This window comes from Salmo salar, chromosome 01 (assembly GCF_965601325.2).
Source record: "Salmo salar chromosome 01, fSalSal1, whole genome shotgun sequence".
Lineage (NCBI taxonomy): Eukaryota > Metazoa > Chordata > Actinopteri > Salmoniformes > Salmonidae > Salmo > Salmo salar.
The window spans coordinates 57,411,684-57,430,000 of NC_138291.1; the positions used below are offsets into that span (position 1 = coordinate 57,411,684).

Genomic DNA, 18,317 nt, shown 5'->3' on the forward strand with positions numbered 1-18,317 from the left:
GTGGTGGATGACGAACATAGAAGAGAGAGTATATTCACCTTGGCTGATCACTGGGTCTTTATGCCTGGAAGAGAATGGAGAAATAACAATAAGGTCAGACTGTGACTTGAGACTACAAAACCAGTAAAGGTTATCTGACAGCTGGGCCAATTTAACAGCGTTCTCTATTAAGGAGGGACTTTGGATGAACACAATATAGGGAATTAAAGGGCGATTCTTGGATGACAGTGTAATATCTGAAAAGGTACTCTCCCTAAACGAATGAATACTGAATACCCCATAAACTAATGCAGGCCAGTCTCACCTCTTAGTACAAAACATAGACCGGAATTCAATTATTGTGCGTCCCCGTATTTGCATTACACTTTCACACATATGTTTACATCAGATTTGTGACGCGTGTCCCATCAGCCACTCACTTGTCTGCGTTCTTCACCACCTTGGCCAGCAGTTTGGAGGTGGAAGCAGCCTTCACCAGCTTGTTCCTGCTCTCCTCGCCACTCTCCCAGGTACTACTCTGTGAACGCTCCATTCCCGTGCCCCGCTTCGCACTGTGACCCCTACACACACACACACACACACACACAGGGACGTACAGGGTGCACACAAAAAAGAAACAGTTTGTTTTATACCACAGAAACAGATAGAGAGGGGAAGAGAGAAAGACAGTTGGCTAGACAGAAAGAAAGCTGGAGAACGGATGAGTGCCATGATGATAATGGAGATTTGTTTGAATTTGTTCAATTTGTTGAACTGTAAAAAGTGCATTAAAGTGTGCAACTGTGAACTACATAATTTGTTTGCAGTTTTATGCCATATACATTAAAAGTATGGCCCAGAGCTTGAACCTGACCAGGCCACCAAGTGACCTGACAATGAAAAAAAAACGCTGTACCTTTAATGCACTTAATTAAAATTGAATTATTTCACTCATGGTACGCCTCTTTTTAGGGTTAATCCGGACCTGAAACAGACACGCACAAATGCAGCGATACAGTGCCTCAGAGGTACCCAGGTGAGTAGCAGGCAACCCTCAGGAGTAGAATCAATACCCGCTGCTGTAGCCGGGCACACAGGGGAAAACCCACCCAAGTCACAGGTTAGTACACATGGGCTGGCTGAACAAGTCAACCCCTCTCCCAGGCTTCAGCAGACAGAGGGGGTCAGTGAGTTTGGCTGTAAGAATCACACTGCAAGTAAAGTGAAGAATGGAAGGTTTGGAGAATAGCTAGAGCAGAGAGAGAACAGCGAGAGAGAGAAGGGATTGTGAGAGAAAGAGAGCGAGCGTGAAGAACACCACTCTTCATGTGAAGCTGTGAGGAGGAAGGGGGTTTAAACTGCGAGATGTAACAGTTTTTTTTTTTTTTTTATCACTTCTGCATGGCGTTTTGTTCTACCTCCAGGGGGCCATAGTGACACAGAGGGGCAGATAGGACTGGGGCTGAATGTTGGGGGAGGTTCAACGAACGTTACACTGCTACATTTACAGAGTCTGTAATCTCTCCTTATCTACTGTATGGTGAGGGAGAGACAGGGACAGGAAGGGAAAGACATCCAGACATCCTATGCTGCCTGCATGGAATTTGGCGGGAAAATAACAACCTTGCCTCAGCAGAATTTCTCCATAACCCTACTACACGCACGCACGCAGTACTGGTACAGTATCATCGCTCTACAGCAGATAGGTAACGTACACTGAGTGTACAAAACATTAAGAACACCTGCTCTTTCCATGACACAGATGGACCAGGTGAATCCAGGTGGAAGCTATGATCCCTTATTGATGTCACTTGCTAAATCCACTTCAAATCAGTGTAGATGGAGGGCAGGGGACAGGTTAAAGAAAGATATTTAAGCCTTGAGACATGGGTTGTGTACGTTCGTACGTCTTACCCACAAACAGGGTATGGTAGTAGGAGCCAGGCACACCAGTTTGAGTGTGTGAAGATCTGCAATGCTGCTGGGTTTTTCACACTCAACAGTTTCCCGTGTGTATCAAGAATGGTCCACCACCCAAAGAACATCCAGCCAACTTGACACAACTGTGAGAAGCATTGGAGTCAACATGGACCAGAATTCCTGTGGAACGCTTACATTGTAGAGTCCATGCCCCGACGAACTGAGGCTGTTCTGAGGGCAAAAGGGGGTGCAACTCAATATTAGGAAGGTGGTCCTAATGTTTTGCAAACTCTGTGTGTTGGTTAAAAGCCCTGAATGGTACACTCACATCTTCAAAAATAGGAATAGAAGCCCACTTGATACTTTCAATCCAACCAGAGGATTGAATAGCATGGGAAAGGACCATTTAAGAGGTAAAAATCACCCTATAATACTCAACCCCAGAAAGAGCCCCGACTGTGCACTGCGCTGCTTAGAAGCCTGGCCCATTTCAGATTGGGTGGACAGACACACACACAATTGCCAGCGGACAAGTTTTCCGGCTAGCGTTCTTGGCACAGCAGACGCCCTGACTAATAACCGGTCACTTGCCCAGTCTAATAGGCAGGGATGGGTTCACGGGTGCTCTTTGTGAAACTTAATTGGTTCTCAATGTTTCTGAGAATAATTTCTATTGATCTGTGTTATGGGTAATGAGTGTGAAGGCAGTGCTTTGATTAGTGAGAGCAGTCGGTCTGGGGCTGGAGCGTGTGTGTGTTGGCGTGTGTGTGGGAGTCTAGGGCTGGTGTGTGTGTGTATGCATCCGAGTGTGTATCCTGAATGGTACGAAGCACAGCCAGTACATGACAGATAGGGCCTCTCCTATTCCTAATGGAGAGAGAGCTCAAACTGTTGCAGATGAGTGCAGAAGGGTCATATGCAAACCATTCCTCTCCTCATCTCTGAATGAAAGGGCTTTGCTACAAGCGGTGCTACAACTAGTCTGAAAGATAAGTGATGCAGTTTGAGAAGCTAAGGTCTGCAGTGGCTGAGTCTGTACAGGGAAAGATAGCTGAAAGTATAGGTGAGAGATAGAGAATAGAGAGAATAGGTTAATAACCAAAATGGGTTCAAATGAAAGCGATCTAAAGAAGCATGCCAACCAGTCAAAGGTAAAAGCTAAAGTCAGAGCATTCAGAGTGTCGGAGGGCATTGCGTTGGTAAGGTGGTAAGGCGGGGCGGGAGACCGACGACCAAAGTGGGCATCTTAGGAACCTTTTGGCTGGGGAGGTGCCCTTGCTCTCCGGGGCCTGCCTTTGGGACTGAGGGGGGTGAGGTGAGGGGGGGTGGCTGGAGATGGAGGGGGACGGAGAGGGCTGTACGGGGCTGGCAGGGGAGGGTTTATCGTTAGCCTGGTTGGGCTGGGAGGGCCCCTCCTCCTTCTCCTTGATGCCCTCCATCTGAGGCTTGTCCTTTTTCCTCTCCGCTGTCTGACCGCTGTGGAGACAACCAGGGGGTCAACCAGAGGATAACCAAACAGCGGAACACAACCAGTGGCGACATGAGTACAAGGGGACACAACCAGTGGAGACAGGGGTACAAGGGGATACAACCAGTGGCGACATGGGTACAAGGGGACACAACCAGTGGAGACAGGGGTACAAGGGGATACAACCAGTGGAGACAGGGGTACAAGGGGATACAACCAGTGGAGACATGAGTACAAGGGGACACAAGCAGATGGAACATATATAGGAGGACAAAAAGTGACAAATAACGAAACACAGGGGTATACCAGGACACCGTTGATGGTACAATGATCCTAGATCTGGGCAACTTCTACCCACAGCCTTCACTACTGAGAGACCTGCAAAGCCTCAACTTCCTGCATAGGCAGTGAATAGCTGAGGTCAGTATATTTGATTAATATCTAGTTACTCATCGAGGACGTGCTCAGCAATGCTTAGCCATAGGCTTAGCTAAATGCTGTGACAGGTACTCCATCACTACGTCATTGTCCTGAAAGAACCAGGGAAGTGTATAGGCTTTATTCTGCTGAATCACTGCAAGCTGCAAGGGAGAAAGTTAAACACGTGATCAACATTCAACAGTTTATTTTCTGGGAGGAATTAATGTGGCGTTTCAAAGCTAAAAAAATGTATCAATACAGGCTCTGCATCAATGGCTGTCCATCTGATATCAGCAGGTCTAGAGTTGTGCAATGACTGTTGTTGAATGGTGTGTGTGTGTAGCGTATGCAACTTTGTGTGTGTGTGTGTAGTACAGTACCTCTTGGCAGCTGAGGAGAAGGTATCCTTCCTGGTGACGGAGACTGTGGAGCTGTCTCGGTCTCTGTGGCTGGGCTTGCGGCTGCTGGAGCTGCCGTTGGCGATGCAGGACATAGAGTAGGCCTCGCGCAGGGGAGTCTGGCCTACAACGGGCAGGAGAAAACACAGTCAGAGGGGACAGTAAAAACCTACGCAGTATATACAAGTAACTGCCGAAAACACTTGAGCAAATGAGGGATACAAAGTATATTGAAGGCAGGTGCTTCCACACAGGTGTGGTTCCTGAGATAATTAACCTTGCATCATGCTTAGGGTCATGTAGAAAAATGCCCAGTTGCCCGTTATTTTGGCTACCGAGGCTAGAAGATCTCAGTGACTTTGAAAGAGGGGTCTCAAAGGAGCATAGGGGGTTTAAATGGTGTGTGTGTGTCTCTCTCTCTCCGTCACCAGATCTCAACCCAATTGAAGACTTACGGGAGAATCTGTAGTGGCGCCCGAGACAGTGTTTTCCACCACCATCAACAAAACACCAAAAGATGGAATTTCTTGTGGAAGAACGGTGTCACATCCCTCCAATAGAGTTCCAGACACTTGTAGAATCTATGCCAAGGTGCATTGAAGTGGTTCTGGCGGCTCGTTGGGGCAACGCCCTATTAAGACACTTTATGTTGGTGTTTCACTTTATTTTGGCTGTTATCTGTACATTAGGATACAATGGGAGGAAAGTTGATGTATCAGAGAGAGAAAGAGAGAGAGCGTGTGAGAGAGAGCGTGTGTGAGAGAGAGCGTGTGTGAGAGAGAGCGAGCGAGAGAGCGCGTGAGAGAGAGCGAGCGAGAGAGCGTGTGAGAGAGAGCGAGCGAGAGAGCGAGAGAGAGCGAGCGAGCGAGAGAGCGTGAGAGAGAGCGAGCGTGTGAGAGAGAGCGAGCGAGAGAGCGTGTGAGAGAGAGCGAGCGAGAGAGCGTGTGAGAGAGAGCGAGCGAGAGTGTGAGAGCGAGAGAGAGCGAGAGAGCGTGTGAGAGAGAGAGAGAGCGAGAGAGCGTGTGAGAGAGCGAGAGAGCGTGTGAGAGAGCGAGCGAGAGAGCGTGTGAGAGAGAGCGAGAGAGCGTGTGAGAGAGAGCGAGAGAGCGAGCGAGAGCGAGCAAGACAGCGAGACAGCGAGAGAGAGAAAGAGAGCGCTGTGAGAGAGTAGGAGACACTGTCTACTAGGGCTGACCCCAATTAGTCGACAGGCTGTTGGTTGACCAAGATTTATTTTAGGTCGAGCAGTAGCAAATACATACAGTGGGGGAAAAAAGTGTTTGATCCCCTGCTGATTTTGTACGTTTGCCCACTTACAAAGAAATGATCAGTCTATAATTGTAATGGTAGGTTTATTTGAACAGTGAGAGACAGAATAACAACAAAAAAATCCGGAAAAACGCATGTCAAAAATGTTATAAAATTATTTGCATTTTAATGAGGGAAATAAGTATTTCAACCCTCAGCAAAACATGACTTAGTACTTGGTGGCAAAACCCTTGTTGGCAATCAGAGGTCAGATGTTTCTTGTAGTTGGCCACCAGGTTTGCACACATCTCAGGAGGGATTTTGTCCCACTCCTCTTTGCAGATCTTCTCCAAGTCATTAAGGTTTCGAGGCTGACGTTTGGCAACTCGAACCTTCAGCTCCCTCCACAGATTTTCTATGGGATTAAGGTCTGGAGACTGGCAAGGCCACTCCAGGACCTTAATGTGCTTCTTTTTGAGCCACTCCTTTGTCGCCTTGGCCATGTGTTTTGTTCATTGTCATGCTGGAATACCCATCCACAACCCATTTTCAAAGCCTTGGCTGAGGGAAGGATGTTCTCACCCAAGATTTGATGGTACATGGCCCCGTCCATCGTCCCTTTGATGCGGTGAAGTTGTCCTGTCCCCTTAGCAGAAAAACACCCCCAAAGCATAATGTTTCCACCTCCATGTTTGACGGTGGGGATGGTGTTCTTGGGGTCATAGGCAGCATTCCTCCTCCTCCAAACACGGCAAGTTGAGTCGATGCCAAAGAGCTCCATTTTGGTTTAATCTGACCACAACACGTTCACCCAGTTGTCCTCTGAATCATTCAGATGTTCATTGGCAAACTTCAGACGGGCATGTATATGTATTCTTGAGCAAGGGGACCTTGCGGGCGCTGCAGGATTTCAGTCCTTCACGGCGTAGTGTGTTACCAATTGTTTTCTTGGTGACTATGGTCCCAGCTGCCTTGAGATCATTGACAAGATCCTCCCGTGTAGTTCTGGGCCAATTCCTCACCGTTCTCATGATCATTGCAACCCCACGAGGTGAGATCTTGCATGGAGCCCCAGGCCGAGGGATATTGACAGTTCTTTTGTGTTTCTTCCATTTGCGAATAATCGCACCAAATGTTGTCACCTTCTCACCAAGCTGCTTGGCAATGGTCTTGTAGCCCATTCCAGCCTTGTGTAGGTCTACAATCTTGTCCCTGACATCCTTGGAGAGCTCTTTGGTCTTGGCCATGGTGGAGAGTTTGGAATCTGATTGCTTCTGTGGACAGGTGTCTTTTTTACAGGTAACAAGCTGCAGTTAGGAGCACTCCCTTTAAGAGTGTGCTCCTAATCTCAGCTCGTTACCTGTATAAAAGACACCTGGGAGCCAGAAATCTTTCTGATTGAGAGGGGGGGTCAAATACTTATTTCCCTCATTAAAATGCAAATCAATTTATAACATTTTTGACATGCGTTTTTCTGGATATTTTTGTTGTTATTCTGTCTCTCACTGTTCAAATAAGCCTACCATTAAAATGATATACTGATCCTTTCTTTATCAGTGGGCAAACGTACAAAATCAGCAGGGGATCAAATACTTTTTTCCCCCACTGTAGATATATTTTTTAATGGCACACGAGTCGCCTGTCTGATTCACACCCATGTCAGTGAACTAATCCATTGCAGAGGCTGAGACTAATCCATTGCGGAGCCACGTAATGGCACAGTCCAAGAAGAAGGGGAGCGTGGCTAAAATCCACATCTCTCTCCAGAACGTTCTCTCTCCCGCCAATTTGTGCACATTCATTGTTTCATAACTTCATTGTGTGAATTTGTTGCCTTGATTGTTAGTGTCTATCAAGTCCCCATTGCATACATCAAATAGTAGCCTACATTTACCGTTCATTCCTATCATTTCTAATCTACAACGTTTGTTTGGTTATGGTCACTTCTGTTTATACATTCACTATATTATTATTTCAGTCTTTTTACCGTTCTCATTGGCAGAGTGGACATCCTATGCTAAGTTTGGATTTATTTCGTTCCATTTACGAGTTTTGTCAATTTAGACAGTTTTCTGTTTGGAGCACTACTGTCAATGTTGAGTAAGGACATGCACCTGATTACGCATAGAAGTCAGCCTATAGGCTACCTAAATGTAGGCATATAGCTTAAAATGTGCCCATTTGGGGATCTGATGCTATTTCTGATTGGCTTAACGCACCACCACTAATGAGCAGTGGAGATTTTCAAAGTAATGTTTTCTTCACCTCAAAACAGTAAGCAAACAAAGTCCTGTTTTTACATCTATTGAGAATGACAATTGTTCCTCAATTGTATTTGAAAAATATTTCTAGCCCTCTCCCTTTCCAATAACCAACTCAGCGTGAAAGAGAAAAATGTCACGCTCAGATCCAGTGGAAACGTCACAAAATGAGTCTACCTGATGAGTTCTTATCCCTAACGCTATATTTTATACAACGTTACACGTGTGCTAGTGTGAGCTGGACCCAAGTTGATAGTTGATACACCGTTTCAAGTTCATTGGAGACAGGCCATGCATAGCCAATGCGATTAATAGGATATTTTCTACCTGCAGACTGCAATGTTTTTATTTGTTGTAGGCTATTCTTACATAGTTGGCAACAGAAGTTACTTCTTTAGCGTTGTATCATTTTCATTTGGATAGAATTTCGATTAACCACATGAATGATTTTGAGATACGAAGACTTTATTATAAATGAAATGAAACTGTTAGACGTAAATGTGCATCTGAAAACCATAACAGGCACGCAGATCAGTAGAAATGGTAAGATAAATCGGCATTCCGCACGAGAAAGGTTGCCGACTCATGTAACCTATTACCGGAAACTTCAGGAGAGTAACTGTCTACATATATAGGGATTAAAGGGAGGGGGAGTGGTTGAACAACGGAGTATGAGATTATCACTGCTCAACAGACATGGTTTAAGAGTCTAATCCGTGGGAGAACAAAGGGAAGGATTAGGGAAGGCAGATGTAAAAAGCATAACAAACATCCTTCCTCCCAATGAAGCTTCTATGACACTTCTGTAAAAGGCACAGACACAACGGTAGCGTTTGCCAGCCGAGAACACTTAGCACCTCTGAACAGAGTGGCGGACGTAATTTGCAAGCCAATTCTACGCGTAGAAACGACGTGTTTCCTCTCTACGATGTGTGTGTGTGTGTGGGGGGGGGGGGCAGGGTTATGTTTGGGGGCACATGGCGTCCCAGTGGAAGCCGGATTCCGTGTCAGTGACACAAGGCACAGGTTTCACGGCCCATTACACCCCAAGCACACATACACACAGCATGGAGGAGGAGGAGGAGGTGGCCTCCCTACCCCATCCACCAGCCCCCACCACCTCCATCCTCCTCTCACCAGTCTCCTCCCCTCCCCCTCAACATCAAGACAAAAGACCGCCTGAGTGTGTTTGGGGAAAGACTGGAAATGTGGGTACACAAGGCCAGAGGGAAAGTCAATGAGAGTAATGAATGGTCGACCAAAACCAATCCCATTCTAGAGACTTCAGAAAGTATTCACGCCCCTTTGTGAAACCATGTTTTCACTTTGTTATTATGGGGTATTGTGTGAAGAAAATCCTCTTTTTAATCCATTTAGAATTCAGGCTGTAACACAACAAAAACGTGGAATAAGTCAAGGGGTGTGAATACATCCTGAAGGCACTGCATATCAATAACGACTGATGCCTTGCAAGAGGGAGGGTCTTCATCCCTCAACCTGGCTTCCTGATCTCATAAACCTGTTTCTCTCTCCCATCGAAGCCATGTGATTGACAGGTTTGTGTGTGTGTGTGTGTGTGTCTGCAGTGTTCATAGTGTCACACTAAGAAAACCTTCGTATGCCTTGGCTTCCTCGTTCATGATAATACATTATTTGGAAAAGAGAAAGATTTGGGGGAAAGGGTGGAAAGAATGAGGGCTGGAAAGATAAAGATAGGGGGCTGGAAAGATAAAGATAGGGGACTGGAAAAAGAGAAGTTTACAAACATGAGAATGAGAGAAAGGGACACAGTGCTGACCAATAATGCAAGTGATAGAGGGGAAAGAAAGACTGAATGAGAGAGGAAGATATTTCTGGGTCTTGAATAAGTTAACAAGAGCAGGAAGGGGCCGTGTGTGTGCCTTCGTTCTCTCTTTGTGTGTGTGTGTGTGTGTGTGTGTGTGTGTGTGTGTGTGTGTGTGTGTGTGTGTGTGTGTATATATATATGTGGGGCAGTGGAGGTTTGCATACTCTGAAGAGTTGGCTTTGAAGTCAGAGCATGGGTGTCTGCAGAGAAACTAAACCATGTGATTTCCTTTGCTTCCTGTCTGCTTCGGTCCCAGATTACTGCCCACGCACCGAGAGAGCAGCAAAACAGAGTTAAAGTACAGAAAGCTGTACGTGACAAACTGCCAATCCCGTAACACATCAACTCAATGACCCCTAAATAATAATCAGTCAATGTCAACGTACCAGGAGTGCTGATGAACTCACTAGAGTCGTACCCGCACACACAGCAAGGGGTGGCCAGGGGTCGTCGTTATGGCGATGGACGCTATTAAGTAGGAGAGTGACGTCATAATGAGAGGTGACCAGCGGAATGGAGAGCTGACCGGAACGAGGGATCAGAGGAGGCTGGAGGGAGGCGTGACAGATGATGGACGGAGGGATAGGGGGGTAGAGGATGTGGCACGAAAGAGCTAAGCAAGGGTGGCACCGGGCGAGTGCTGTCACACGATACAGTAACTCCTATCCTGCCGTTCACATGCAGTAAGGGTCCTGTTCCAATACGTTTCAAGTGCGGCCTTATTTCCTTGGAGGAATTCTAATATGATGTGACTGGATAAGTGAAAGCATTGAAATGGAAACCTTGCTCTCACTCTATACATGTTGGATCAGTGGTTACCTCAGGAGAGGAAGGAAGGATGCAGTATTGTAACGGAGCCATGCATGGTTTCCCAGCCCAGAGAGACACTTTCACATCATCATATACAGTAATTGGCTCCATTAGAGAAAGTCAAATATCAGGACAAGGCTGCAGAGTTACCATACACACAGATAATGTTCCACCATCAGGGCCCCCTGCTGACAGACACACACACACACACACACACACACACACACACACACACACACACACACACACACACACACACACAGGGGGTCTTATTGTGTGCAGATAGCCTGGCTAACTAACTTCAGTCCTGTCTATAGGTGAGAGAGTGGTGGTTATTACTGAAGCCCAATTACAGAACCCAGATGCTCCCCAATGACCATGGGCACGACACACAATCTCTGTCTGCGTCTCAGCCTCCCTCGCGCTCTCTGCGTCTCGCGCTCTCTGCGTCTCGCGCTCTCTGCGTCTCGCGCTCTCTGCGTCTCGCGCTCTCTGCGTCTCGCGCTCTCTGCGTCTCGCGCTCTCTGCGTGTCTCGCGCTCTCTGCGTGTCTCGCGCTCTCTGCGTGTCTCGCGCTCTCTGCGTGTCTCGCGCTCTCTGCGTCTCCCTCTGCGTGTCTCGCGCTCTCTGCGTCTCCCTCTGCGTGTCTCGCGCTCTCTGCGTCTCCCTCTGCGTGTCCCTCTGCGTCTCCCTCTGCGTGTCCCTCTGCGTCTCCCTCTGCGTCTCCCTCTGCGTCTCAGCCTCCCGCGCTCTCTGCGTCTCAGCCTCCCGCGCTCTCTGCGTCTCAGCCTCCCGCGCTCTCTGCGTCTCAGCCTCTCTCGCGCTCTCTGCGTCTCAGCCTCTCTCGCGCTCTCTGCGTCTCAGCCTCTCTCGCGCTCTCTGCGTCTCAGCCTCTCTCGCGCTCTCTGCGTCTCAGCCTCTCTCGCGCTCTCTGCGTCTCAGCCTCTCTCGCGCTCTCTGCGTCTCAGCCTCTCTCGCGCTCTCTGCGTCTCAGCCTCTCTCGCGCTCTCGGTGTCTCAGCCTCCGTGTCTCTCTCTGTGTCTCAGCCTCCGTGTCTCTCTCTGTGTCTCAGCCTCCGTGTCTCTCTCTGTGTCTCAGCCTCCGTGTCTCTCTCTGTGTCTCAGCCTCCGTGTCTCTCTCTGTGTCTCAGCCTCCGTGTCTCTCTCTGTGTCTCAGCCTCCGTGTCTCTCTCTGTGTCTCAGCCTCCGTGTCTCTCTCTGTGTCTCAGCCTCCGTGTCTCTCTCTGTGTCTCAGCCTCCGTGTCTCTCTCTGTGTCTCAGCCTCCGTGTCTCTCTCTGTGTCTCAGCCTCCGTGTCTCTCTCTGTGCCTCCCTCTGTCTCAGCCTCCCTCTGTCTCAGCCTCCCTCTGTCTCAGCCTCCCTCTGTCTCAGCCTCCCTCTGTCTCAGCCTCCCTCTCTCAATGCAATATCCTTCTCTCCCTTTCTGTCTCTCTAAAACTGAGCTCAATCACTTTCTTTCTCGCTCTCTTTCCCTCAGAGCTGAGAATGAAATTCCCTTCCCCTCTTCTCTGTCCTAATGCTGGCTGGTTATATCAGCCTCCACTTTATCACTGAGCTCAGAGAGAGGAATGGCTATGGCACAGTGTTCATGTGTTAACCAGAGGTTGGGCTATTGTGTGAGAGAAAATGGCGCAGAGTACATTTGTCATTGAGAATATAGTGTTAGATTGTGATTATATGGGATGTGTAATCATGTGTTGCTGTGTATAGGTGTGAGAGGGTAATAAAAGCCGGGGGTCAAGGTCAGAGTGGAACTGTTAACAGAACTTCCTTAATGTAAACAGGCGGAGGAATACAGGATAGCGCTCTCTTCCACAACTACCACCTGGTGAGGAAATGCAAGGGAGAGGAGAGGGGCTGAACGAGCCATTGGGAAAGTGGAATTTCCATTGCTGGAAGGAAGTTATGGTAAATGGTACAGAAGCTAGTGCAGATGGATTTGACAGTGCATGATCAGCTTATGGTGGGGGAGAGGGTGCTTGTAAAACTGTCCTTTGCAGGTTTTGAGAACCTACCCATGGAGATATCTGAGGGTTTACAAAAACCTGCAGATTGCAGATATAATCATGAGAGTGCCTCAGATGGGGACAGTGATGGCGACGACAGAGACAGTTCAGGGTTCAGGGGTGACTGACTACCTTTGGTGCTAGTCTGTTTCTTGGCGGTGGTGGCCGTGTCCTCGGAGAGCGCCAGGCGTCGCAGCACGTCTGCCAGCGCCGCCTTCATCACGGTGATCTCATCCTCTTGCTGCTGGACCCGCAGCTCCAAAGACGACAGACGATCCTGCACATCAGACGCACTCGCCGCTGAGATACTGTCATCTACAGAGAGGAGACGGGGTTAGATACTGTAGACAACACACGTTTAGTCATCCACCCACCAAAGAGACCCACACAAACATTTAGGCCTTACCCAGGCCTCCTTTAACGTGTACGATCACATGTTTGTGATCATTGTTGAGTGGACCCTGCAGCGTACCATCGCAAATATGTGATTGGAACCATAGCAACAGAACGTGTGACGCAACAAACGCATCTAAACAGAATTGTTGTCTGGAAAGCATCGAAACAATGTTTTGTACTGATGGGAAATAAAGTTTGCAACTTTATTCCTCAATTTCACCTTTTATTGTAAAAGACAAATGTGAACTTCATAATCCAAGCATCACACGGAACACATCCACAGCCAAACTCATTCTATAAACCAGTCTAAATAACAGATTGCGCTGACAGAAAAAACAAAGTTAGCGACCAAACAGCTAGACTTTAAATGTACCACATCTCTGGTGAGGGCAAGGGAGAAATGTAATATTGTTTAGAAAAGAGATGCGTCAGCTAAGCTAACAGCAGCTACATTTTATTTTATTAAGTTTGTTTATGTTTGACAAGCAAAAACTCCCTCATCCAAGAATTTCATTCACTATAAAAAAACAAAAAAAAACTAAGTCAAAGTTTGGCCACTTCTCAGCAATCTTCAATGTACGTGTTACAGTGTATACAAGAACCGGAGCACGTGGCATGATGAGTCATTTACAGTTTTTTGACAAATCACAAAGCAAATAAAATGTTATCACCTCAGAGATCGTCACCCCAAATACAAGTCTACTGCCTAGTCTAGCCATAGTGTGAAAGCTAAACAGGGTTGCCAGATTTGGGTGACCCCAATTTTGGGAGGGGGAAGGTATCATTGGGGTATATGATACAGGAAATATTACTATGATGGGGGATTTATCAATACATGGGGGGAACACAGGAGAAGTTTATAAGCTAAATAAAAACAAAACCCCTGGAAAGGGGGTCTGAGCTGGCAAACCTGAGAAACGATAGTTTCAATCTAAGTCAGTCGAGTGAAGCATCCTTTCACCTCGTTTTGTTATAACATCTTTTGTCTGACAGACGTTTACGTGACAATCAGAACGCATTGTATGATGTCAACAAACATGGCGCCACACATATCTGGTATTTAACTTAGCATTAGCTCATCATAATCACTACAACCATCCAAAAAGTATTTTATACACATCATGTGTCCATTAGAATATATGCAAGAATCGGAATGCATCATTTGTCACCAGTACTTGAAAACATGAGAATAAAACAGTAAATATTTATTCTCCATACATTCATATGTTGTGCTACAGTAGAAACGGCAACACGATATACAGAAACTATAAAGATAACGTAATAAGGCACTTTGATAGTAATAACTTTGGACATGTGTATGTTCTTAAGGAAAACAACTTTGAAGACAATGTGTGTGCCAGCTGGAAAATGTGCCTGGGGGTAAAAGTATGTGTAAGTTATTTTCTGACTGGCGATGCGTAAATGTTTGCATACTTGATCTGGGGAAAAACTGGGGAAGTGCTTAGGCTCTAGTTGAAAAGAGAAGTTTGTTCTTCTCAGTAAAGCCTCAAACATGTATTGTCCGCAACTGTGAAATGGGCTACTTCTATGTGAATTAATGAGGAAGCGGAACACAACTCAATTCAAACTGTTGTTAGAAAATAAAACTTGTAAAAAAAAAATGAAATTGACAAGCTGAAACAGTCTATAGATAATTAGCAGGCAGCGTGGCTTGGTTTGAGGGCAGCGTGGGTTAACTGTCCTGCTGCATAACAATCACATTTTGAAACCGTGAGTACATAATTGTTATATATTTTTTTATCAATCACTCTGGGGCAACCAAGATATTTGGAACTCATGCATGAAAAGACTCCATAATGTTTCATCTGTAGGTGCTACATTGCAAACAATTGTGTCATATGAAGTTAACGCTTGCTCTGTAATGACTAGTTTATGAATATTGAAAATATAAAAAACATTTGATTTGCAAAATTGTTCAATATATTATTGAACATAATATACTCTACAGACATATCATAGTTCCAGAGTTGGATTTCTGCTTGTCTGTGAAGGCGTACTTGTCGCATCTGGTGACTTCCCTAAGGCCCCACTGTGAAAAGATATGGGAAGTGAGAAAGAGTGGAAAACACAGGCATGAGGGCTTGAAAGCTACTGAGGATGATAACTGACTCTATAGCCACTCCTATCCGTCATATCTTTAATCTGAGCCTAAAGAAAAAGTGTTTGTGGAGGGAAGCCAGTCATTCCGCTACCCAAGAGTGGTAAAGTGGCCTTTACTGGTTCTAACAGCAGCCGTATCAGCTTGCTGCCAGCTCTTAGCAAACAGTTGTAAGAAATTGTGTTTGACTAAATACAATGTTATTTCTTTGTAAACAAATTAACGACAGACTTCCGGCATGCTTATAGAGAAGGGCACTCAACATGTACTGTACTGACACAAATGACTAAGAAATTGATAATACGATGATTGTGGGAGCAGTACTGTTAGATTTCAGTGCAGCCTTTGATATTATTGACCATAATCTGTTGTTGAAAAAAATGTATGTTGTATGGCTTTTCAACCACTGCCATATCATGGCATCAGAGCCCTCTCTAAAAGAACTCAGAGGGTTTTCTTTAATGGAAGCTTCTCGAATGTCAAACATTTAAAGTGTGGTGTACCGCAGGGCAGCACTCTAGGCCCGCTTCGCTTTTCTATTTTTACCAAGGACCTGCCAAGGGCATGTGTGTCCATGTATGCTGATGATTCAACCATTTACGCGTCAGCAACCAGAGCTAATGAAGTTACTGAAACCCTTAAGACCTGCAGTCAGTTCTGGAATGGCGGGCCAGTAGTAAACTGGTGCTGAATATCTCTAAAACTAAGAGCATTGTGTTTGGTACAAATCATTCCCTAAGTTCTAGACCTCAGCTGTTTTCAGGTAATGAATGGTGTGGCTGTTGAGCAATTTGAGGAGACTCAATTACTTGGTGTTACTTTAGATTGTAAACTGTCATGGTCAAAACAAAGATCCAATGGTTGTAAAGATGGGGAGAAGTCTGTCTGTAGTAAAAAGATGCTCTACTTTTTTGACACCACAATCTAAAAACAACAATTCCTGCAGGCTCTAGTTTTATCTTATCTTGATTATTGTCCAGTCATATGGTCAAGTGCTGCAAAGAAAAACCTAGTTAAGCTGCAGCTGGCCCAGAACGTCTTGCTCTTCATTGTAAATCAGAGGGCTAATATTAGCTTAAGTGCTAGATCAAGCTTGGTAACAGTGGTAGAGACAATCCCTTCCTGAATTAAGATCCCTGTGGTCTAATACTTGTTTTGTGCATGCTGCAAACTGTGTTTTGAGATACTTGCATAACTGTATGAGCTGGGTTTGCTGTCTTCGTAGCATTTGTTAGCATTCTGACATTTTATGTTTGAACAACAACAAAAAAGTGTCCCTTGTGTGCACTGCCGGTAATACCGTATATCCCAGGATGGCACAGGCATGGTATGAAGGTATTCCATGCCTCTACAATATAAATACAGGGAAAATTCAACTGCTCAGTATTTGTGAGAAGTGGGTTTCATGCTCAGGGCTACTGCCAAGCCCAGCTGTGGTTTAGGTCCTGATTGCTGGATGGAATTGGGCTAATTTGCAGTGAAGACAGTGAGAGGGCCTCATCGCTAAGGCTTGCCTGTTAAAGGGGTGCTGATGAACCCTCCTCTCTACTCAGAAGGAATTTGAACTCCCTCCCGACACAAAAAAAACAAGGTGCATACACAGTCACAATTAAAAAGTGCCAAAGAGAAAACATCTACAGTCATAAAAGTCTAGAGCAAAGTATTAACAAGTTAAACAATGAGAACACTTAGCCCCGAACTCAAAAAGTGGATTCAATGATGGTAAACAATAAAAGCTCATCCAAAGGCCAAACCATTTTTACAATGTTCGTGATGCTAACAGATCAAGCTAACCTTTACTATAAGCTCAAAGAGCAGTTTCTGGCCAATAAAGGTAATAAAAAAAGGGTTTAAGAATGTGCACAGAATGGTAGTAATATGAGCACACACACACACACACACACACACACACACACACACACACGAATGCGCGCAGACCGAGTGAGCGGAGGTAGTGGGCAGTTACCGTGCCCTAGATGGCTGGGCAGCCGTAGACCACAGTGGCAGAGAGAGAGAAAGAGAGTGATAGAGTAAGAGTGTATTTATACTGTACATTTGCTCATTTTGCTATTTTCTATATTGTATTTAATGTATGTAAACTGTGTCAATGTACTTGGCGAATAAACGTGATTCTGAAGAAAAAAGAGATAGTGAGTTATAGAACCCATTGCCCTTTATGGTTGTGAGGTCTGGGGTCCGTTCACCAACCAAGAATTCACAAAATGGGACAAACACCAAATTGAGACTCTGCATGCAGAATTCTGCAAAAATATCCTTTGTGTACAATGTAAAACACCAAATAATGCATGCAGAGCAGAATTAGAGCGATACCCGCTAATTATCAAAATCCAGAAAAGAGCAGTTAAATTCTACAACCACCTAAAAGGAAGCGATTCCCAAACCTTCCATAACAAAGCCATCACCTACAGAGAGATTAACCTGGAGAAGAGTCCCCTAAACAAGCTGGTCCTGGGGCTCTGTTCACAGACACAAACAGACCCCACAGAGCCCCAGGACAGCAACACAATTAGACCCAACCAAATCAGAAAAAAAAAAATAATTATTTTCAATGTGTCAAGTATTAACAAAAACTAGAATGCTATTTGGCCCTAAACAGAGAGTACACAGTGGCAGAATACCTGACCACTGACTGACCCAAACTTAAGGAAAACTTTGACTATGTACAGACTCAGTGAGCATAGCCTTGCTATTGAGAAAGGCCGCCTTAGGCAGACCTGGCTCTCAAGAGAATACACAGCCATACACCAATCTACTCTTACATGGAATGTAAATCCAACACATAGCCATCAAACAGACTAAGACAAAGCCAGGGAAAATAGCTTAAGCCTTAGTACAAAGCTATCAACCAGACCACTATCACAGAGACCAGCAGAGAGCCGAGTCACTCAATCCGAAACAGAGACCAATCAAATCAAATCGTTAGTAGTCACATGCTTCGTAAAACAACAGGTGTAGACTAACAGTAAAAAAATGCTTCCTCATTGAGAGAAGAGCTGAGAGGGTCTGAGAGAGCTAAGGTGCTGAGACTACTCATCTTGTCTGATAGGGAGACCACAGACACGCACGCGCCCACAGACTCACGCTCATCCACACAGCTGTGATAAGAGCTCAGTGGGTGAATCCTGGGCACGGACGAGCAGTCTTTCTCTGTCTTTTTCATTCTTGCTCTCCGTCAGTCTATATTGTACTGTACTGTTAAAACATGTGCCCCCTTTCCTTGCAGGGTGAAAGGCTTTGACCTCATTATTGGACATAATTCGTCGTCTATCCAGAGTAACTGAAATCCCTGCTTAGATGTGATACAGGGCTGAATCAAGCAGCCAGAGGGTGTGAATTTCAGTGGGAGTGTAGGCTACAGTGTAAACTCACTAAAGACTCTATTCTTTAGCCTTCCTTTGATACTGACT

General features: G+C 45.7%; 1 protein-coding gene across 5 annotated transcripts in view; it reads right to left on the reverse strand.

Moving 5' to 3' along the window:
* The window catches only part of LOC106605231 (EMAP like 4), a 97,409-nt gene that overhangs the window by 32,158 nt on the left and 46,934 nt on the right, over positions 1-18,317 (reverse strand). For 3 of the 5 annotated variants that reach the window (XM_045719978.2, XM_014200659.3, XM_014200652.3), the window contains exons 2-6: positions 12,507-12,689; positions 4,168-4,309; positions 3,154-3,375; positions 420-560; positions 39-64 (exon numbers count right to left, since the gene is read on the reverse strand). In XM_045719978.2, the coding sequence (XP_045575934.2) occupies positions 39-64; positions 420-560; positions 3,154-3,375; positions 4,168-4,309; positions 12,507-12,689 (714 nt within the window). The remainder of the gene's footprint in view (positions 1-38; positions 65-419; positions 561-3,153; positions 3,376-4,167; positions 4,310-12,506; positions 12,690-18,317) is intronic. The other 2 variants (XM_045719997.2, XM_014200667.3) reach the window with 2 other exon arrangements.